Source organism: Scylla paramamosain, chromosome 7 (genome assembly GCF_035594125.1).
Source record: "Scylla paramamosain isolate STU-SP2022 chromosome 7, ASM3559412v1, whole genome shotgun sequence".
Classification (NCBI taxonomy): Eukaryota; Metazoa; Arthropoda; class Malacostraca; order Decapoda; family Portunidae; genus Scylla; species Scylla paramamosain.
In genome coordinates this window covers 34,608,116-34,632,453 of record NC_087157.1, presented here as the reverse complement: position 1 = coordinate 34,632,453, position 24,338 = coordinate 34,608,116, and the positions used below count along the sequence as shown (strand labels likewise).

At 41.7% G+C, this 24,338-nt stretch overlaps 1 protein-coding gene across 2 annotated transcripts in view; it reads left to right on the top strand.

Annotated features, from left to right (window-relative positions):
- Positions 1 to 7,750: 7,750 nt before the first annotated feature.
- LOC135102455 (uncharacterized) overlaps positions 7,751 to 24,338 on the top strand; it is a 29,387-nt gene continuing 12,799 nt past the window's right edge. The window contains exon 1 of one of the 2 annotated variants that reach the window (XM_064007768.1): positions 7,751 to 8,058. In XM_064007768.1, coding sequence (XP_063863838.1) covers positions 8,041 to 8,058 — 18 coding nt within the window. In that variant the 5' untranslated portion in view covers positions 7,751 to 8,040. The remainder of the gene's footprint in view (positions 8,059 to 24,338) is intronic. The other variant, XM_064007767.1, reaches the window with a different exon arrangement.

Here is a 24,338-nt window from a genome sequence, read left to right as displayed (position 1 = left end):
TCAGCTGCATATGACCATTGTTTATCTGTCTATCTTATTGATTCACCTCTCGCCTCTGCCCTCAGCGCCTCCTTCGCTCCCCTGTCAGGTCCGGGGGATGCACCGTGTCCCTGCAGCTGCCCCTGACTGCCCAGCTGACGCTCCTTGATGTCTACAGGGCCGTGGTGAGGCAGATGAGGACTCAAGGTAAACTGTTTGTTGCCTTGCTTACGCCTTGATATGTTTTCATTACTATTTGAATTCTGATCTCTCTAAAATTTGTGAGCAAAGTTAGTACTGTTCAGTGCTTCAAAAACTCAATTCCTCCATCCATCAGCTCGACACAGCTTCCCAGACAACCATCCCCTGTTCTTAGGTGACACTCAACTGTCCCTCTCTTTCACACTGAACAACCTTGGTCTGTCTTTTACTTATAATCTAAAGGTCAAACTTCACATCTCATCTCTTACCAAAACACCTCCTGTAACGCCAGGCGTTCTGAGTTGTCTCCGCCGGTTTTGTTTGTTGTTTTTTTGTCGTTTGTAATTGTTTGCTTATTTTCTTGTTTTTTATTTGTTTGTTTCCTGGCACTGGCACTGCTAGACTCAAGGAAGAAGAAATGAAAAAGAAGAAACGAAGGAAGAGGAGGAGGAGGAGTGGAGGAGGAAGAAATTAAACCAATATCTCTTTGCTTACAATAAACACAAGATTATACCTCTTGCTCCTCCTCCTCCAAAGACGAGGTAAAGGTGGAGCTATTTAATACAGAGGAGGGACCCCTATTCTTCCAGGCCATAGAAAACGTACTTCGCGCTCTAAACCAGCACCTCTCACCTGGTCTCCATTTTCTGTTTGACGAGGAACTCGTATTGAAGCTAAGTTTGCGAGAGAGAGAGAGAGAGAGAGAGAGAGAGAGAGAGAGAGAGAGAGAGAGAGAGAGAGAGAGAGAGAGAGAGAGAGAGAGAGAGAGAGATATGACGTCCTTCACGCCCCCCCCCCCCAACTCCCCAACACACATCTGTCTTTTACCATGAGAACAGTGGTGACCTTAAATACTCCATTTGGAAAACTTGTAGCTCGCATAACACGCAATGACGTCCTGCACATGTCCGAGGTGCTGCGTAGTGTGAAAAATGCCATAATGCAATCTCATACATCGAGAAGCACTGTATGTAGAATTACTGAACCCGAACTTAAATGTGCATGATATATATGTGAAAAACCAAGCGATTAATGACCTCGACAGGATATTATTCAGTCGTCTCTCTCTCTCTCTCTCTCTCTCTCTCTCTCTCTCTCTCTCTCTCTCTCTCTCTCTCTCTCTCTCTCTCTCTCTCTCTCTCTCTCATAAAAGCCGTAACATGCATATCGTAACAAGCAGACTACAGCGTAATTATACGAAGTGTTAATCGGTGACTTGATGAGCCTGTTGGCAATGGGGAGGAAATTGGTATGACGAGATTCATATTATTTTATATTTAGATTTATATATTATTGTGATATATGTATGTACATACAGGAAAAGTTGTACAAGCACCTATCTGTGTAGTAATATTACTATTGCTCTAATTACAAACTTTTTAAAAATAATAAACCTGATGTCTGATAATAAGTCGACTTTTGGGGCAAGTGGTGCAAGTATATATATATATATATATATATATATATATATATATATATATATATATATATATATATATATATATATATATATATATATATATATATATTATGATGGGCAAGCAGATACAAACTTTCTAAACACTTCTGCACTCTCAAGCAAACTTTAATTATAAGCTTGGAAGCTTTAACATAATTTACATATCTCCTCCATTACGGAATACAGATTTTTTTTTTAATTCCCCAGCAGCGATAGGTTACTGCCTGGCGTGTTTCTCTTAAGTAAGAGTATGTGCACCTGAACCACTTTTGAAACAACGCTCCCTGCAGTGTGACCCCAGCCAGTCCTGTGGTGCCCTACAGCACATCTGTCACACGCGACCTCACCTCCAGCAGGTCCATCTCCTGCTGTGACACAGGAGATGCTGCAACTACAAGTGGACCACAGTCACCGTGCATTGATGAGGGCTCAGCCACCGTTATTTTAGATTATGGAGCCCATACGAGTATTTTGGTCGTATTTGCTTCCCTGCCCAAGAATAAAAAAACACGATTACTTTCTCCCGTAGATTTTCCTCGTATGCCAAATTTCACTCTTTTTAACGTTGCCCCCCAATACTCTACGTGTCACCACAGTTCCCCGAGCTTCTTGGAGCAGAGGTGGGAGGGTATATTTTTGATGAGAAAGAATTGGAACAGTATTTTTAAATAAATATCATTTAGTTTGAAACTTTTTTTCTAAGTATTCATTTACAAATACTGCTCCAGCTCTTTTTCATCCCAAATGTGACCACGCCCCTAGAACTGCTGAGTTATAACAAAGAAGAGTCTAGCCAGATTTAAAATGAGAAAGACACGGCCAGGGAAGCGATGAGACACACATCTTGCCGTTATGAGAAAATGCCTCGAGACGAAGACGAAGGGGAAAACTGCACCCCAGAAATCCCTAAGGAGGGTCCAGGCCAGGCAGGTGAGGTGACTCCGGGTGTCAATGTCACACCGGTGTGGCCGAGGCCCTCACCGTACTGAAACAACTGAAGTACAGTAAGAAGCGTGCAAAAAAAAAAAAAAAAAAAAAAAAAATTGACATTGATATTTTTCCTCCATGGTCTGTCTCATTAGCACGTAAAAAAATGGATATGATGATTGAAGATGAATAAAAATCAATAACATGTTTTTTACAATAAGTAAAAAAGTAAATCCCTTTGTTAATTGTGATGCTTTTATTTTTTTTCATTGTGTATATATTAGTAAAGGAAAGAAGACACTAAGAAAAAAATACTTCATCTACTCGCGCACGACACACACACACACACACACACACACACTTGTCACTTATCCTCACACTTATGGAGGCAATAGTCTGACAATGTAGGCAGCGTGAGTGGTGCAGGTAGAGCTTACTGTGATGGAACCAGGGTAACGTGTGGGTGCGGGGAAGGTCACTAATTGCCAAACAGTCACAATCACACATTTCACTGTATAATGAAAACCATGCGGATAACCTGCCTATATAGTAATGCAACATGATCACTTGTTCAAAAAGAAAATGGAGAGCCGGTCTGCTTTACTGATCGATGTTGTAATTGTTGACCTCTGAAATTCAACGTTCTGCTTTTCCCCGTACTTCCCAAACATCCACCGAAAAGTTCACCTATAACGTTCACTTGACATTCATGTTTTCCTTATCTCTTGCAAGGTTACTGATAAAAATTAACGTATCTCGGACATCCTCCGTCCACCGCGCCAGCGACAGGAGGTGGCGTCATGCTTACAAACTATGGACTCTCTCTCTCTCTCTCTCTCTCTCTCTCTCTCTCTCTCTCTCTCTCTCTCTCTCTCTCTCTCTCTCTCTCTCTCTCTCTCTTTCTGTCTATGTCTCTGTCTCTCTCTCTTCCTTCTCCTCCTCCTCCTCCTCCTCCTCCTCCTCCTCCTCCTCCTCCTCCTGGCCAGTCACAGTCTCGGCAATAGTCATATTGAGCTCTCCTTGCCTTCATCAAGTATATGTGCAATAAGGACGTGTCTCCATGAAGCTCCGAGGTGCATCCATTGGAGATAAGACACTGACAAAACAAATGCTACAAAGATGATAAGTGATTTAAATGAATATACAGTGCAGTGAACGAAGACAAATACGGCGGTTTGCTCGGTATCAATGGAGTCCGATGTAGCGTTGCAGCGCCATCGACTTTTACTCTGCCGTTCGCTAGTGTTCTCTGATATGACTAACCATGCTACGAACTGCAGGAACATGTGTATATATTAGTAAAGGAGAGGAGATACTAAGAAAAAAAATGCTTCGTCTACTCGCGCACGACACACACGCGGCGTTGATCTTTGAACTACTTCAAGACGGTAGGTCAAGAAAATGTTAGAAACAAAGAAGTATGACGAAGAACAGAGAAATAATAGATCCATTAAAGGCACTTCATGTAAAGTTGGTCAGTTCTGGGGAAGAGATGAGCAAAGTTCTGAACGAGTATTTTTTAACTGTTTTTATTCAAGAACACATGCAGGAAGTGGCGGATAGAAAACAGATTTTTAGAACAGAAGATAACGAGAAGCGGATGGATATTTCCATAACTAAGGAGATAGTGGAACAGAAGATAGAGAGGCTGAAAAATTCAAGTCACCAAGACCAGGCCAAATATATTCCAGGGTATTTTAAAAATACAAAGAGGTTATTAGAGAACCGCTAGTTACTGCTTTAAGGAAGATTCGGGAGAGGTACCGGTAATGTGAAGGCAAGTGAATGTAGTAGCCATCTCTAAGGAGATGAAACGTTAACGAGTAACTATAGACCTGTCAGTTTAACTTCAATTGTAAGCAAAATAATGGAGTCAGTAATCGCGAGGAACATTAAGGAGCATTTAGACAAGCATATCTTGATAAATCAGTCACATCATGGCTTCACGAAGGCGAGGTCTTGCTTTATGAACTTGAAGGTTAAGAGGGAACCTGACAGATGGAGACCAAATTCGATCGTGTAATTATTTCCTTTACTGACTTAAAATGGATCAGTGCTCACAAGGAATGCACTCGTACTTCTGAACAATGCATACCAAGTTTAAAGATGATCACAAAGCGGTGTCCTCACTGTCTTTTCTCCATCCCAGAGCTTAGAAATGTAAACAGTTCTAATACCAGACAGCAAAACCTTACACGGGCTGCTACAGCACGGAACTCACCCACACGCTGCCTTCACCCAACACACGCAGGGAAAAGTCTTCCGTCTCACGCAAATGTTCGAAAAAAATACTAAAAAATACTACTAATAATAATCCATGCGGGAAAAATCTTCAGTCACACCCATCCATCCACCCACACCCACACACACACACACACACACACACACACACACACACACACACACACACACACGCACACACACACACACACACACACACACACACACCTATTTGACATCGTCAGAAAGGGAGATCTGATAAAGACGACACAGTGCGTCGTAACTTTGTTTATGAATAATTCTCGAGGGAGTATTTCCGGCATGGGGGTGGCCGAAGATGGGAAGTGTGTGCATGGCTGGGGCGAGTAAGGGAAGGGTATCAAGACGGGAAGTATGGGAAATGTCATTATGAATCAGCAAACACCTTGGTCTTTCTTTATCCCATTGTTCCCCGTTACTGTTAGTGCATGTTTCTCATGGCAAGTCACATACACCTGGCAATGTGGTGCTCACGGGGGCGCCTGGCCATACGCATAAAGCAAGTCGTCGTGGTGCGAACATGAATTGTTAACATTCATCATTCTCCTTGTATACTCGTATGTTGCCGGCTTTACCGTCCCTCGCTTCCATCCCGCAAGCCTTCCCGGAACCACCCACGCCTCACATTGTGGGATTCTCAACACTGCAGCTGTGCATGACCTTCCATATTCGATCAATGCGAAATATAGACAAATTTCTCTAGAACTTGGATCAATAAGAACAGGAGTTACTCAAGCACCGCAATCTCAAACGTTTCGGCGTCATAACTCGTTTCTATGGAGGTAGTTACTATACCAAAAGTAAGGAGACTCGAGTTTGTATGCATTGAGCCTTGGATACGTGGTAGGAATAAGTCTTCTTGGTTACTACACGAATATTCATGACACGTGCCATAAAAAAAAAGGCGACGGGGTGGGGGGGGGGTGAGTTCGGTGCCGTAAATATAGAAGCGTAGGTTTTGGCGACGGGTGTTCGAGCCACGGATGTTTTGGCTTAAAATTATCTGATAGTCATATTAGCCTGCAGAGCCTTTGGACCTTTCTTGGATCACTGGAGGTACTTACACAGACAACACTGCTCTAGTGCAAGTTATGTAGTCTCAAAGGTATTTTCATAATTCTAATGATAGAGTAACAAGAATTCCCCACCATCCATGGAACAAATACCCGTGAAAACTTTATATATCATCTCTTTGGCCTTTGAAAACAGTTCTTATGAATTTTCAAAACGTTTCAAAGTTGTGTATGTCAGAGCCAGTGAGGCTGACAGGCGCTTCCCGCTGGGCAGGATGTAGAACGCTCCACCATCGTTCATCCCACTTGCTTGTGGCGACAGAAAGAATGTGAATGAGGTCACCCAAAGAGCAGAGTGGATTCCTTGAAGTTATTTATTTATTTTTTCTTCTTTTAATGCCTGTATGTTATGAACCGATAATGTGTCGCGATTCTTAGCAAACAGAAATTCCCGGGTGTGTTCATCCGTCTATTTATAACTATGACGTTCTTCCCCTTTAGGAACCCCCTCCGATGAGCAGCAGCGAGAAAGAAGTCACCAGTAAATCTTTATGAGGCACACATTCTCTTGATCACTGCACCTTGTCATCAGTAGTCTTATCACCAAGCTTTGTTTAACATTCTTGTCATAAATTTTCTCTCTACTTTCCTTTCTATCTCTTCCTACTCTTTCCCAGTAGATAAGCATTTTGTTCCATCTCACCAGGTTCGTCTTAGCTCGAATCTAGGAAAATTTTGGGCTTTCATGAGGACTTTTTCAAAGGCTACAGAGATCATTTATAGCTATCCCTTTGTGGTTCATCCAGTAACGGTACATAATTTTTGTTGATTTGTCACAAATATCACGAAAATACCCTTAAAGATCTCAGTAACTTGCAATGCAGCCTGGTATAATTAGTCGAGATGAAACACCGATGGAAACTTTTGAAAATACAGGTCACGTGTCTAACTTTTGTCTGGTGCGTGTGTATGTACGTATGCAGACTGATGAAATGTTAGGAATGAATAAATCGAAAACAATTAGATAAGAGGGAACCAAGTGTGTGTGTGTGTGTGTGTGTGTGTGTGTGTGTGTGTGTGTGTGTGTGTGGTGTGAAAGCAGACATGAAAAATATGAGACGGTCTCAACCAATGACTACCTGCACAATGTATGACCAGGCACACGCGGGGACTCTCCCGTCGTTACCCCACACACTGTTTTCCTTTTATACAAATTGTTCAATACTTTCGAACGTTTCTGATATAACTAACGCAAATTCACAATAGCCAAGATTCCTAATTGTCCGTGCTAGAAATGAAAAAAGTGCCAGCTGGCCAATGAAGCGAAACATGCTAACAGTTCAGGTTTAAGAACTGAGCTTTGGTGCTCATCAAATTTATATTCAAGCTTCGTTATTGATCTCGGGCGCTCCGCAGACGCCGCCACCTGCATGCTGAGGGCAGCCCTTCCTGTCAGAAAACTGTGACAGAATGATTGTTATTTGTTGCTCTCATTTATTAGCACGATGGGATTCTGAGGAGGCATAATCGTCTCCTCTCTTCAAAAAACAACGAATAAGTGTTGTAGTTTTACTGGCTGCAGGAACTGGATTGAAATGATATATATATATATATATATATATATATATATATATATATATATATATATATATATATATATATATATATATATATATATATATATATATATATATATAATGTGTGTGTGTGTGTGTGTGTATTGCTAACAAACTGAATAAGGAGTGAAATGGAAAGGTCAGAGAGTAGTTGGGCAATTACGGTGTTTTATGGTGTTGACGTTGGACGGACAACCCATCGTAGGCCTGATCATCACAGGCCACAACCAGGAGTCCACAGGTCTGCTGCTGCTGCTGCTGCACAGTGATGTTCTTGGACGCTCGTGCTTTGCGCAACACAACACATCTGGAAGCCCCGCCCACACCGCCAGCATTGTATATCTTGGCACTGCCGCTGGAAGGCTCACTCACTCCACGGCAGTCGACGAGCGAGGTCTCTCCCGACTTGTCTCCCTCAAGGCCACCACGCGACGTGCTCGACACCCATCTCGTGTTCCGGAAGCAGCAGCAGCACGCCCGCGCATCCGGGCCCCTTCTTGCTGTGTGTACTCCCTGATTTGACACGTGCTGAAACTTCGGAAAGATTCACTTGAAAAGTAACGAGGTTCAAGGCGGAGACTACAACATGATGAAGCTCCTCCTGGTAAGTGAACATTCCTCCTCAGCCACCGTGATTTGGAAGGCAGTGGTCGTTCGTGTGCTGTTGTGTAGGCGTGTTTTCATTCGATAACTGCTTGAGACGTAACGACACCTCATGAATGCAGACCTATTGTCGGGCGACACTGTTGTTCTTTTCAGTATTTGTCTGAGCGCTTCCCTCACCTCTCCATCCCGTTTGTTGTTATGAGTCATTGCTGACTGCCGTTGATTTGACAGTCATGACAGAGTCCTCATCCGCGGAAATCAGAAGCCAACACACACACACACACACACACACACACACTTCTGCAAAGAGCCTTGAGCCTATACACGTGAGAGCGGCACACACAAACATGTTCCACTTCCTTCCCGACATGAATCTTTGTTACTGCCGCCGCTCGAAACCTTGAAGGATTTCCCGTCATTTTCTTTCGCGGCCGACACAAAAGTTAATAAGTAAATAAATAAATAGTTAATGATGGTGACACCATTTACTCTTCACATGGCTTGCAGGCAATGATTAAAATGTTAACTGCATTTATTTTTCTGTCATAATAAGAGCTTGTATACTCTGTTATTTTAGTGGCGCGGCTTCAAAGCAGCACTAGCAGACGGACGCTAGACGATGCGTGCGTAGTGTTATTCTGTTCGTCAGGACAGTATTCGCAGCACGCACGACTGTAGCTGCATCAAGAGGTGTAGCATTTTAATGATGGTGATACTGCCAAATAGTTATTTGTTGTGGAGTACACGTTTCTGGGGATCATTGCCAGAAACGTGGAATTGGAAGTAGGGATCTTGAGGGTAGCAGTGTCCAGCCTCTTAGAGGTACGGAGACATCTAATTTGATACAAAAGTTGACTGGACCAAGATGGGAACAGATATGTAACCGAAACGACGTTGGTGGAAGTGTTTTAACTGAAAGATGGACTGAGGGAAGTTAAACATGCATGTCGGGTAGCACAAGACAAACCTTTCAGCTTTAACAGTAACTCGAGAAGACATGTTTAATAGATATCCTAGAAAACACATATGTAAGGGAATGCAGACAAGATAACCTCGGCGGTGGAGGTGAATGAAGCTGCACGTGGAACAGCTTTTCCTTGCTCGTTACTTGAAATGTGAATGTATGTAGGAATTCCAATTTTGTGACGAATGCCGTAAGAATGGACAGTATGTACGAGTGAGAAGAGGATCTAGACAACCGGAATGATAAAGCCTCGGAACATCTTTTCTTATGTGACCACAAGAATACTAATGGCACGTGGTTAGGGGAGGACTTACTAACACTTGGATACTTTATCTCCATTTTGAACTAGTGGATGCATGGCAGCTGTTTGCCTGTTCATGGAGTTTGTCGTCCAGATGTGTTGCTTAGATAATATAATGCTCTTAAAATATGTGTGTGTGTGTGTGTGTGTGTTTACGCGACTGTCAGCGTCTGTGAATTCCGTGGATACAAAGCAGCGGTAGTGAGGTCAAGGTCAAGCTTTATCTAAGTACAGTAAGTGTGAGACGAACACCTCAGAAAAGAGTGTTTGTATTTTTTCTCTTCTGATACTTATATTCCCATGAGTGTGCTTACCCGCTTGGTGAATATAGCGCTGTAGGACTTGTATTGTCATCACACAGGAACAATGAGAATTACGTTATTGAAAGACTTAACACACACACACACACACACACACACACACACACACACACACACACACACACACACACACACTGTTTTACAAAATATCTGTTATTGCCGGAACATACAAGGACTGGATACTGAGAGAACACAAGAAGAGTTGAAGAAAGACAGGTGTTTGAAGGAGGCATGACCACGGTAGTGTAGCTCAGACTTTGTGAGCTACAGCTAGGAAAATAACACACACACACACACACACACACACACACACCGGTAGGAATCAAAGAGACACCTCCAATCGACTCTTACCTCGTAGAGATCGTGTCTCGTGTACCGTTGTGGTGGATGCGCCCCCCACCCCCCCCGCCACCTGGCAGTCCCGGCGCCCATCTAGTAGGAAAAGTTTCCCACTCGCCGCGCTGTTTCTTGTCCCGTCCCCTTCCTCCCCCTCACCCTAAGCTTCTCGCTATTTTTTTCACTACATAATGTATTGAGGCAGGAAATGTAGTTCTGTATAGTGGCTATTGACAAAATAATTACATCTCCTGCTGTGAGAACTTTTGTTGCCATGCAACTAATGACTATTTATATATGTTTGTTGCTATTTGCCAATGTGTATACAAAAAAAATACTACTCCTGTATCCCCTTCCTCCTCCTCATCCTCCTCCTCCTCCTCCTCCTCCTCCTCCTCATCATCATCATCATCATCACCATCATTCTTCCTCCTCCTCCTCCTTCCGCTGTTGCTGCTCCAGTTCTGGCAGTGTAGGGTAGAGACCTTTTTGCTGTCCTTGAGTTCATCTCGTCCGGAACGGGAAGGAATAGGATAGCCAGTACAGTAATACATTAACATTAACATTAAAAATAACTGCAGCAGTAGTACCAGTAGTAGAAGTAGTAGTAGCAGTTGTAGTAGTAGTAGTAATAGTAGTAGTAGTAGTAGTAGTATAGTAGTAGTAGTAGTAGTAGTAATAATAATAATGGGAGTAGTATCAGTAGTAGTAATAGGAGTAGTTGTAGTAACAATAGTAGTAGTAGTAGGAGTAGTAGTAGTAGTAGTAGTAGTAGTAGTAGTAGTAGTAGTAGTAGTAGTAGGAGTAATAGTAGTAGTAGGAGTAATAGTAGTAGTAGTAGTAGTAGTAGTAGTAGTAGTAGTAGTAGTAGTAGTAGTAGGAGTAATAGTAGTAGTAGTAGTAGTAGGAGTAGTAGTAGTAGTAGTAGTAGTAGTAGTAGTAGTAGTAGTAGTACATGTAGTAGTAATAGGAACAATATTAATCTTGTACACGGAAGTGTTTGGTCTAGTTGAGTAATGTGCCAGATAATGAAGGGATGAACCCCAGCACAGCGTTAGGTGTGTGCAGACGTGCGCAACGTGATGTGTTACCTGGCGGGGTGCTTTTCCCCGTCAGGAGGACTAGCGTGTTGTTTCTTGGGGTCTGTTGACTTCCAAGTACAGCTTTTGTGGTTCATGGCCATTCCCTCCACCACTGAAGATAATTCGATAGTAACATTGAGGATGGTGCGCAACATACGATAGTAATTACGTGGTTGGTTAGGGTCATGTGAGGTTATCTAGCTTCTGTACTGAAGGTTATATTTCCCTTCACAACTTGGCAATTGGAACTGGTTTTTAGTTTGGCTCAGGGGTTGGTACTTAATGTGCACACCTCCCCAGCCACTCTGTGGTGTCCAGTAAAGCCCTTTCGTCAATTGCAGGGGAACAGCTGCTCATCAACTAAGAGGTTTCTTGCGTGCTTCACTCAGTGATGTCACTGTATACTTTTAGCTCCACACAGTGACCAGTTAATAACGTTTCCGTTAAATCTAATTTTTTTGAGATTAAAGAACTGAGGATAATAATGTGAGAATGGGCAGAATTAAACGAAATGCAGGAGGAGGTGACCAAAGGAAACCACAACCCTGCTCGTGCCGGTTCCTGCCTCTCAGGTGCGGCCTTGAGGCAGGAGCATTTCGTCACGCAGGGTGCGTCCCTACAGCCACGCTGTCACCATAAGTGTCCCGCTCTGAATAGGAGAGATGAACTGACCGAGCAGCAGCAGCGAAGCCTGGCATGTTTTCAGGCCTGGACTAATTCCATGTCCCGAGCTGACGGAGCAACGCTCGACATTGCTGCTGCAGAACAGTGGTGAGGCTCGCGCAGCATTAATGGTTACTTCTGATCAGCTCAATCCAGAGCCGTCTTCCCGGTCCTTGAATGTAAGAGGAGAGACCCACCCAGAACCCAAAGAGGATGAAAAACGAGCACTGAACACTCATCGATATTTTTTAAGACGACGATAAGTCCGATGAAATTTAACAAGCAATAAATACTATTGCAAAAAATATATTCAAGGGTTTGATAATATTTCACTAAAATTAAAGAAAATCAGAGAACATATAGGAAAACTGCCCAACGGAAAATAAAGTTTAGTTATGATCACAGCCTTCAGGTGTCTGCCTCACCCACCCACCCACCTGCCTGCCTGCCTGCCTTCTTCCATCACCGCGGCCGCCAACTCACCTCCCCCTGACCGCTGTTGTTACATGTGGAGCGACTGCAAAAACTTGTCCTGTGTGTGTGTGTGTGTGTGTGTGTGTGTGTGTGTGTGTGTGTGTGTGTGTGTGTGTGTGTGTGTGTGTGTGGAGCTCTTCATGCGATCAAGCACACTTCCTTACTCCTGAGGTGTGTGTGGTAATGCTGCACGGTGATTTATTTGTGTGCAAAGCTGTTCGTATTTTGAGTATTCGTGTTGTCTGATTGCCTGTATCTATATGTGTCTATCTATTACACACACACACACACACACACAGAGAGAGAGAGAGAGAGAGAGAGAGAGAGAGAGAGAGAGAGAGAGAGAGAGAGAGAGAGAGAGAGAGAGAATTATAACCTGCTTATATCAAGTTTATCTGAATTGAATTTCCTTTGATCAGCAGGTGTCGCCAGGTGTACTCTCTCTCTCTCTCTCTCTCTCTCTCTCTCTCTCTCTCTCTCTCTCTCTCTCTCTCTCTCTCTCTCTCTCTCTCTTTCTGGGCTGCCATTGTAATCACCTGTATGTATGTTTGTTCTTCTTTTCTGTTCCTTTGTGTCGCCCCCTCTACACTGCCTTGCCGCCATTGTCACCCTCGGCCTTTCATTGCCTTCCGCACTTTTTTTTTTTCTGTTTTTTTCTTGCTCATCGTCACTGATCTACGATCAGCCGTCTTTAGAGTAAATTGCATCTTTATCTTCTTTATCTTCGTTTTCCATTGGTCACTAAGAAGAAGCAGCAGAAGAAGAAGAAAGCCAAAACCATGCTCTCTCTCTCTCTCTCTCTCTCTCTCTCTCTCTCTCTCTCTCTCTCTCTCTCTCTCTCTCTCTCTCTCTCGCCTTCACCCTCTTCTGGCGCCGTAAGATCCATTCAGTCAACGAACCAAAGAATAAATCAGTTAGTCGTTTCTTCCACTCAGAGAGAGAGAGAGAGAGAGAGAGAGAGAGAGAGAGAGAGAGAGAGTGGGGGAGGAAGTGAGGTGTAAAAGGCATCGTTACAGATGTTACACAAGTTCCGTACCTTAGCCCTGCCGTTCTCCTCCTCAAGGCCAACTCGCTACCAACTGGAAACTAAGCCGATTATACGATCACTTAAACCCAAGGAGGAGGAGGAAGAAGAAGAGGAGGGGGAAAGAGGAGGAGAAGGAATAGTAAGGAAGAGAGGGAAGAAGGAGGAGGAGGAATGGTAAGGAAGAGTGGGGAAGGAGGAAGCAAAGGAGTTACGAGGGGTAGGAAGGAAGAAGAGTGATGAAAAAAAAAAAAAATCGTGTTAAGAAATTCTAGCCCCCTTATTTTTATTACAAATCCTTCAGTGTCCCGGTTTTTGTATGTAGGACGCGGAGTGGAGCAGTCAGACCCGGCAGCAAACCGTCACGTGTGGGCGAGACGCATGTTTGAAGGAGGCTCCGAGGGGCGACGCATTATGTAGTGTAGGGAGGCTCGGGACGCGCACATCTCCTCCGCTTCCCTCTCAGACCCCGCGTGGTGGCAGCTGGATGGGTAGATGATTAGAAGGGTTGTAATGTGGCGATTCTAGCGTTGTTTTAATGAAATTAGTCTTATTTATCTTTTTATTGGTACGAGTCATGTTTATTTATTTATTTATTTTTATTTTTTTATCAAGTCTGCGTCCCCGTTGACTTAAATTGTAATCATGCACGTCAAGGTTTTATATTGTCTATTTTTACAGGCTCCTTTTGTTGTTGTTGTTGTTGTTGTTGTTGTTGTTGTTGTTGTTGTTGTTGTTGTTGTTGTTGTTATTATTATTGTTATTATTACTATTATTATTGTTATTATTATTATTATTATTATTATTATTATTATTATTATTATTATCATCGTCATCACTGTCATCGTCATCATCATCGTTGTTGTTGTTGTTGTTGTTGTTGTTGTTGTTGTTAGTGGTGGTGGTGGTGGTGGAAGGGATGTCATCATTCGCAGCTACAAAGATACGTGTTCATTATGTAAAACGTATTATTGTATATAAGAGAGAATCGGTGCAGAATTAATAAATCCATAGTTTATTGAAATTTTACACCACCACCATCACTACCACCACCACCACCACAACCAACGGCAACAGCAGCAACAACAAAAATGATAATAAAATACCAAGAACCAAAAAGACAAACCTCCACGCCCACTTGTGCAAAAAGACACACACCTCGACTAGCACTACCATAATTATCAGTCATATTATTTTTGACATGAGTTTGGCGTTTAAATATTTAATCAATCCACATTAAGATTTTTTTTTTTTTTATCTCCGTACTACTTTTTCTACACGGCGCAACGAAACCATGGATTGAATGGATTACGTGAGCTTAGACCAGGAAAGGTTTAGTAAGTCAAGAGAGAGAAAAAGAAAATATCCTTGTCTCTCTTATTACATACGAAGGAGGAAGAGTATAGGAAATATGAGAAGGAAAAATAAGAAGAAAATAAGAAAAAAAGAAGATAAGGAAAAGTAAGAGGGAAGGAGAGACGAGAAGGAGGAAGAGAAGAAGGATAAGGAGGAGTAAGAGAAAAGGATAGACGATTAGGAGGAGGAGGAGGAGGAAGAGGAAGAAAAGATAAAGGGGAAAAAAAGAAAAAGAAGGATGAGATGATAATAGAGATCAAAACAGCCACTCGAGTAAAGAAAATAAAAAAATAAAATAAAAATAAAACCGGCGCACGAACAGAAATTGGGGGATGATGAGTACGGAGAGAAAAAAAAAATGGGAAAAAAAAAGTTTATGGCCTGGATATATATTTTTCATCTATTTGTTTTTTTGTTTACAGTTTTTCCTGTAAAATGTTTGCAGGCATGCAGAGTTTTCCTAGATTATTCACTGAGTGATGTTTTCGTTTTTTTTTTTTTATTTATTTGATTCTTACTATTTATGATGAGGAGGAGCAGGAGGAGGAGGAGAAGGATGTGTTGGTCTGTTATTGGTGTTGTGATATGTGTGTGTGTGTGTGTGTGTGTGTGTGTGTGTGTGTGTGTACTGAGGCATTGGTGTGGCTGTGTTCCAGTGATGTGTAGGGCATGCAACTGGGGCGAATCTTTGCCCTCCGCGGCCCCTAGTGTCTTGAAACGCCTCAGAACTCATCAGGGATATTTTCAAAGGCAACAGAAACCTTTAGTCGGAATCTCCAGTGTGTGCTTCTTTTCAGGAATAACTAGAATCCTGTGTGAACGCCCTTGACATACCGGAGCCTTCCATCGGAGCGTGATAGCATGTAGTTTCTGTAGGTAGTCAGGTAGGTGGGTGGGTGGGTAAATGTTTTAGATGCGGATCCTGGACCACCAAAGCGTCACGAGGTGTGCTGTGTCTCGTATGAGGAGGCAGTAATACATCGTCACTGTGATGTGGTGGTGTTTTTTTTTTTTTTTTTTTTTTTTGTAGCCATTATTGATATCATCTTCCTACTCTTATTATTATTATTATTATTATTATTATTATTATTATTATTATTATTATTATTATTCATCCTTGTTTTTGTTTTCGTTGTTGCTGCTTCTGCTATTGTTATCCTTCTTCATATAATTATTGTTGTTGTTGTTGTTTATTGCTGTTTTGTATTCCTTCCTCTGTTTCGTTTTCCTTCCCCCCTCTTCTTCCTCTTCTTCCCCTTCTCTTCTTGTTCCCTCGTATCACCACTCACCGATCTATTGTTGCTGTTTTGTATTCCTTCCTCTTTTTCCTTTTCCTTTTCGTCCTCCTCCTTCTCCTCCTCTCATTCCTTTTCTTCCCCTCCTCCTCTTCCTCTTGCTCCCTCGTATCACCCCTAATTGATCTACCTGAGAGAGAACACGTAGCCACGACTGTTGTGCTGATCCGGGAAACTTCTGAAACACTTTGGACTCTCATAAGTATTGTAATATATTCAAAGACCAAACAGATGACTTGTTGGGTTCTTTTTCTTTTCTTTTTCTTTTTTTTCCGTTTTCGTTGATGCAGAAACGTTGCCAGACGCCCACCAGAATTATAAAAAGGCTCCTTGAAAACCTGAAACGACTGTCGGTAGAAATTGTTACCGTGCAGTCGAGATAAGACGTCTGAATGTTTGAGGATACATAGTCACAGGTTCTTTTGTCTGGTCCTAGAATTATCAACGCAGAGAGAGAGAGAGAGAGAGAGAGAGAGAGAGAGAGAGAGAGAGAGAGAGAGAGAGAGAGAGAGAGAGAGAGAGAGAGAGAGAGATGGGAGGGATGTTATGTTTATATAATTGTGTACTCAGTGACCCACAAACTTAAAGGAAGAAACAAATGAAGAAGGCTGCACGAATTTTCCTCGAACTCCACTCCCTTACTTCCCCTCCCAGCTGATCTTACACCATATGACACACACACGCACACATACACACACACACACGGAGAGCTGAAAAACTATAATATTTACTCTCTCACACATGCCATAGCCTCTCTACATATACGTCACAACATTCCAGCTGGTAACGCTATACAACGACTCCTCTATGGTATTTGGATAAGTGGGTAGATATGTAGTAAGGTATGTGGATTAAGTAGGAGGGCAGGTTAGGTAAGTAATCACATCGGGTAGGGTAGTAGCTAAGTAGGTAATAGGTTAGGTATGTTTTTTTTTTTTTTTTATGTAAGAAGGACACTGGCCAAGGGCAACAAAAATCCAATAAAAAAAAAAAATCCCCACTGAATTGCCAGTCCCATGAAATGCAAGTCCCATGTAGGCTGGTAGGTAGGTAGTTGGTCAGGTTAGGTGTAGTTAGGCAGGTAGGAAGGTGGTAGACAGGAATGACTGAACTGCAGTAACTTTTCATTTTCTGTCCCTTCGCTTTTTTTTTTTTTTTTAATCACCTTTTAAAAATTTCCTAAAGTCGCTTAATCAAGTAAATCTTTTTCTATTGAGCGCACAGCCCCCAGAAAATAATTGCTCCTACAAGTTTCTGAGTGTGTGTCAAGTTTAGAACAGACAACATATCTCAAGTAATGAATTATTTAGTAACACTTTCTTTTTATTAGTCCTTCAGTTTCACCCTGCACCAAATCACCCTACGCCCTTTGCCTTTTATCGCTGATCTCATTGATAAATATGACGAAAAAGCAGCAAAAGTAACTGACAAAAAAAGTCCATTGTAACATTACAAAGGAGCTTCCTTCTGCCTCGACAATAATAGTCACGTGTACCACATTTGGACACACCTGGCGGGCTTCTATAGGCACAACGCAGGTGATGCCTCTCGGAACACCCTCCCATCACCCGCTGCACTTCCATAGTTTGGGGAAAGTCCCGCGGGAAACAGGGCGAAGCGTTACGTGTTCGGTGACTAGAAGTTTTTGTTTATTATCCCGCGGGTCTGAGATACAGCCTGCACATCATCCCGACCCCGCCTTTCTCCCCCTGCCTTGTGTCTTCAGTGCTTAGAGCTCTCGTTTAATTACCCTCAAAGACCACATTGATGATTAGTTGTGTTTGTTATGGATGTTTTTTTTCCCATTAATGATGCAGAATTCTTGTTGAAATATCACTAGAATCATGAAAACTTCTTTGAAAAGCCCCGATGATTTCCACCACAGCCTGTTAGAAATAAAAGATGAGGCACCAAAACGTGTAAGAATATTGTTCAGTCTTCTCTTCCTTCAGTGTCGGATTTGTGATCCTATAATCTCGCGGCATTTGGTCCTGTTCATTCAGTTACTCGCCTACTTTCGTCCCTGCCTTTCTAGACTCACCTGTCTGTGACTTTTCGTTGAAGTACTGAAAAATATAACGCGTGTCTTGCTGTGATGTGGTCAGTAATCTGCCTGTGTTTCTGTTGTCCTCTTATGTTTGTTTTTTCTGTGTATCTAGCTGTGTATGTCTGCCATTTTGTTATCTTTCTATCGACCCATCTGTCTATCATTACCTCTGCTCCTCCATCCACGTGTCTCTAAGGAGTGCCTTGCATGTGGGACGCTTGCATAACCAACGCACCCTTGGGCACCGCTGCTCGCCACCCCCGCCTCCTCCGCTCCCTCGGCTTACCCTTTTGTTCTCGACTTTCATTGTGTAAATATTGCGCATTACTCAGCGTCTCAGACAGAGAGGAAACTAAATTTGGTGTCAAATACATTTTTTTTTTTTTTTTTTGCGGTAAAGGGACAGTGTTAATTTGTTCATTGGCGAATTGTTATTGTTTTTGTTGTTACTTTCTACTACTACTACTACTACTACTACTATTACTACTACTACTGCTACTACTACTAATGCTACTACTACTACTACTACTACTACTACTACTACTACTACTACTACTACTACTACTACTACTACTACTACTACTACATATTACTACTGCTACAATAATGATGATGGTTATGATGATAATAATAATAATAATAATAATAATAATAATAATAATAATAATAATAATTTTATCAATCATCCTAACAAAGCAACAACAACGAAAACAACAACCGCTACTACTATTACTACCACCACCACTACTATAACCATTACTACTACTAATACTAATACTAATAATGTTACTACTACTACTACTACTACTACTACTACTACTATTACTACTACCACCGCCAGTATTACTTTTACTACCAGCATTACCTATTACTACCACTACAGCCAGTATTATTATTACTACTACTGCTGCCAGTATTATTACTACCACTACTACCAGTATTATTACGACTATCAACACAACTACTACTTACGCAGCTGGTGTTGCTACTTCACACATTCTCTTCCTAGTATAACTGCCTGTCCTTGAGTTTTTACCTGTGAAGTATATCTGGTTCACTACATCCGGGACTTTTATCCAGATGATTCTGGTACGAGTAACCATATCCAAAAATGCAATACAGCCCTCGGCAGTATCATTTGAATATTTACATATGTAAGTATGTATGTATGTGTGTATGTATGTACGTATGTATGTATGCATAACAAAGAATTCGGAAAATAGGAAGTGCTTTGAACTTTTGTGTGTTCAAGTAAATATAAACGAATATATAAAGAAATAAATACGCACTGCATACACAAGTTAGAGGTAGTGAAGCTGAAAACGGCTTAACAAAATAAACAATGAACGTAATACATAATGCAATATCTAAATTAATACAAATATAGTAAGAGGATATAAATACGTTAATAGGAATAATGAAAATTGAAACTATTAAAGTATTAAATTAAAACGCAAGATAGTAAAAGTGTTATATTCTTGTTTTCAGAATTCAAATAAACGTTAAACCATATACAGTTCGATTGCGCAGTGTAACAGATGAACACAGGTGTAGTAATTCTGACAACGCGATAAAAAAAAAAAAAAAGACGAAAATCCGGTGATAATGTTGAAATTAATGTGAATTATCAGCGTGAACATTACGGCGCCCTATTGCTTCACGCTGTTTTGGCCTCGACCCGCTGTGTTGTTGTTGTTGTTGCTGTTGTTGTTGTTGTTGTTGTACTTTTTTTTTTGTTGTTGTTGTACTACTACTTCTTTTTCTTTCTTTTTTCCCTTCTTTTTCATTCTTCTTTTTCTTTCTTTCTTCTCTTTTCTTATTTTCATTATTTTTCTTTTCTTCTTTTTCTTTATCTTTTTTTTCTTATTCTCCTTCTTTTCCTTTTCTTCTTCTTCTTCTTCTTCTTCTTCTTCTTCTTCTTCTTCTTCTTCTTCTTCTTCTTCTTCTTCTTGTAATGTGTAACTGTATGTATGTGTACTGGGTGTGGCGGAGGTGGGAGTGAGAAAGAGACGGTGATTTTTATTTATTTTTGTATTACTTGTTTGCTTGCTTCTTTAAGTGTCTATTTGTGCATTCCTACAACAACAACAACAACAACAACAACAACAACAACAACAACAACAACAACAACAACAACAACAACAACAACAACAACAACAACAACAACAACAACAACAACAACAACTACTACTACTACTACTACTACTACTACTATTATTACCAGTGCACCTGTAATGATATTTTTTCTTTTGTTTCTCATCATCATAAACAACTCGTCTTTATTTCTCTCTCTCTCTCTCTCTCTCTCTCTCTCTCTCTCTCTCTCTCTCTCTCTCTCTCTCTCTCTCTCTCTCTCTCTCTCTCTGTCTGTCTGTATCCCCTGTCAAGAAGGTATCACACATGTCACTCTTTTTCACCTCTGGCCTTACAAAATAACCTTTCGCCTCTTCTCCACGTCTTTCTCCCGTCCACTATCTATGGTCACTTGTCATCACCTGTCACCTGTCACCATGTCACCCTCTCCCTGTATCTGGTGCCCTTCCCGTGGCCCTTTCCGGAATGTCATCACACTACACACCCTTCCCTTGTCCTGCTATCACTTCCTCTCCACTATATATAGAACCACATTCTGAAACACTTCTGCGCCGCGCTTCCACTATTTTCAAAAGGCTCTGCTTGAAGTGACACGGGTTTTCAAGGGTGCTTTTGTGGTTCTAGCGATAGATTAGCGAGGTTTCTACATTATTAACAGGAGAAACACTCTTGAGAATCCGGCTAATCATCTCTGTGGCCTTTGAAAAATAGTCATGGTGAGAGAACGAACCGTTTCTGAATACTGGTCCATCAACTTTCATGACAAGCCTGACGCCACAAGGGACAGGAGGAGGAGGAGAAGGAGGAGCAGGAGAGAGGGCAAGTCATTGTGCTCCTGTGTCGTCTGTCATAGAGAGGTGGAGGAAAAAAGGATGTGAGGGAGGAGGAGATAGAGAGATGGAGGAAAAGAGGGCGTGAGGGAGGAGGAAGGTATACACGTGCCTCTTCCGTCTCCAGGACAGAGGAAGAGAACCAGGATATAGGCATCCGTTTTAGAGAGGAGGAGGAGGAGAAGGAGGAAGAAGAGGAGGAGGAGTGCCACTACGGAAACGATGTGTTTTCGCCTGTGGAAGAAAGAATGTGGAGGAGGAGAAGGATGAGGAAGAGGAGGAGATGGAGGAGATGGAGGGGATAGAGGAGGTGAAAGAGGAGACTTAAAGAGTTATATTTCTTTAATAATAAACTCATTGTTTCATTGGTATAAGTTTCTTTACAAATTTTCGTTTAAAATATGTTGCCTCTGTTTTATGTATGTGCATACGAATATTTATTTATTTTGTTCGTATTGCGTATTTTTATAGTTTGATACTTGACTATATAGTTAGGAAGTTAGCTACACTATCAGTTTGTTCGTGGAGGATGTGCTAAGACTACACACACACACACACACACACACACACACACACACACACACACACACACACACACACACACACACACTATAGTAGTAATAATATATTAATCGTAATTTGCAAGGCGATTATTTTTTATTGTTTTTATTTTTTTATGATTTTTTTTATTTATTTTATTTGTTTATTTGTTTATTTATTTATTTACTTAATTACGGACTTTTTTTGTGCGTTTATGGAATGGTCTTTTAAAATGATGAAAAGGAGAATCTTGATACCGGTGTTGTGGTCAAGCTTGAAGGCTGGCAGTGTAGTGGCGAGGCGGACGTGCTGAGGCAGGACGGGACTCGCTCACACTCCATCCCCTCCACTCTACGCACGCTGCCGGGAGCCGCCTCTTCCTTCACTAATGTACGAAAAAAATGCAAAATTAAATCCATATTAGGAAAAAAAAAAGTTTACACACACCAGAGAGAGAGAGAGAGAGAGAGCGGTATCACACCTGGCTAACCGCGGGCTTTCCTGTCCGTTACCTGTCCTTTCCTCGCTTCCTCTCCTTATCCTTCCCTCCCTCCCTCCCTCTCCTTATCCCTCCCTCCCTCTCTCCTTATCCTCCCTCCGTCCCTCACTTCCCTTCCGCCGTACGAACACTGGCTCACGAGGGACGCCCGTCTCCTGAAATAGTTTTTACTGATAAACTTTGATAAGGCGGGAAATCTGAATTTTTTTCTTTAATGTTGAATGATGTGCCTTGAATGTTGGCGTATCCACAAATTGGAACCATAATGGAGGCTAGAGAAGCTATTGGAGTTTTCTTTGCAGCTGGAAAATATGCTTAATATATTCGATGATGTTAAGACGCGAAAGAGGCGGAAAGAAGTTAAAAGATTTATGGAATGCACGGAATGAACTGAAGGCACGCACGAATGGGTAGGCTGGTAGGGGTCCCTACTACTAAAAAAAAAAAAAAAAGTAGTTTTTTTATTGTATCTGAGAGGCTTATATAGTAATTTGCTTTTGAAGACTTAGATTACTAGTCCTTGCCCGTGGTGGCGCAAGCAGAGGTCATATGCCGTCCCTGAGGAGCTCCTCAGTGCCATTGCAGGTGTATGTAGGCTTCATAGGAAACATACTGATATTCCTCGGCGAAAGGAAGATGCTTCAAAATTAACAGCTACTAAAAGGACTCGTAACTCAGGTCATCGACATCACCACGTGCAAGCGCTGGCCACTCCAAGGGATGACCGTGATTCCGCTTGCTTTACGGTGACAGGAATTCGTTCAAAGGATGCAAATAGACGATTATTTTAACGTTCCCTAGTCTCTGTTATCAGGGAAGTCTAGAGAAGATCACTTAGAAAAGGTTATTAGTGGTATGCTAACTACCCGTTACAGAGCTGAATGACGTGCATTAAAAGGTATTCGTTACTTCCTGATTAGTTGTATTCTGGAAAACACGTACGTCAATATCTTGCTTGCATTGAAGAAGGAAGGAAAGTGGAAAGTTGCTAACTAGCAAGGACGAAGACTCGTGATAGTAAGAGAAGGAAACAAGAAGCAAAAGAGAGAGAGAGAAAATAGCAGTAATATTTAACTAAACGGAAAGGGAAGATGCCACGGTAACTAACGTCTTGAGAGGCGTGAAGAAAAGATAAATTGCTTGTATGGTGAGAGCTAATGGTGAAAAGTATGAGTGAATGAAGTAAATAATAAGAAAATGTGAAAAGAAAACGGTACTCTACTTTTTCTGCGTCACCTTGCCCCTGTGACAGGCAGTGGGCGGCGGGCAACCCAGCACATGGCAATGAGGATGTGAATACCTGCTGAGCTTTCTTATGCCCGTCAGAGATATCCCTCCCGCCACGTTACAGCATGGCAAATAGTCTCTCTCTCTCTCTCTTTCTCTCTCTCTCTCACGTTTTCTTGGTAAATAAAGAGGTATATATATATATATATATATATATATATATATATATATATATATATATATATATATATATATATATATATATATATATATATATATATATATATATATATAATTTTTTTTTATGGTATGAGTGAAGGAATGATTGAACAAAATAAAATAGCACACACACACACACACACACACACACACACACACACACACACACACACATCAGGGAGTAAGTATCACATAAGGGCCAGACTCCAGCAGACAGTCAACATGTCAACACAAACACAGTTCAGCACAACTCTTTACCACATTAGAAATACAAATGCAAACTTCAGCATGTCATTGGTGTCGGCGCGTGTCACAGCCTTCATCGCAGCATTCCCCTGCTGTGTGCCGGACTCCCTCTTTCTCTTGGTGACTCAATGCTTGTGAAGGTTACGTGAGGACTAGGTGCTGGAGAGATGAGCGTCCGCCAGCTCTAGGCCACACCTTGTTGGTATACAGTAGTGACCGATTCAACACCAACCTGACTTCCTTCCACTACAATTCGTTTCTCTCCCCAAACATTGCCTCTATCCGGCGTCTTGGTGCCCCTTCACGTCCTGTTGTTCGTCATTTCGCCAGCCCAACAGCGACCCAAAATTATCTTATTCGAGTCCACCGTCAAGATCTCTCGCAAAAAAAAAAAAAAAAAAAAAATCTCCGTGGCAGTTGCGGAAAAAGAGGAGTTAAATAGTTTAAAACAGCAGGTGTAGGGGGCTGGGCGCTCGCCAATAGTTGGCCAGACATACAAGTTAAGATAGTTTTCTTCATCAAGGAGACAATCATCAAGAATACAGCTTTGACGTAAAGGTAATTTAATTTATTCGTATAAATCATTATTTCAGTAGTTAACATTTCTGCGTGACCAAAGGGAACTTTCTTTAGTAAGGGTTCATCAAACAAATCAGAGTTACAGGAACTCTCTCTGAAGGAAGGGCAGCTTGTCGAAGGAAACAGTCCCTGTGTTATGTGCCATTTCAGTGCAGTGGGAGTCTTACCTGCAAGGTCAACAC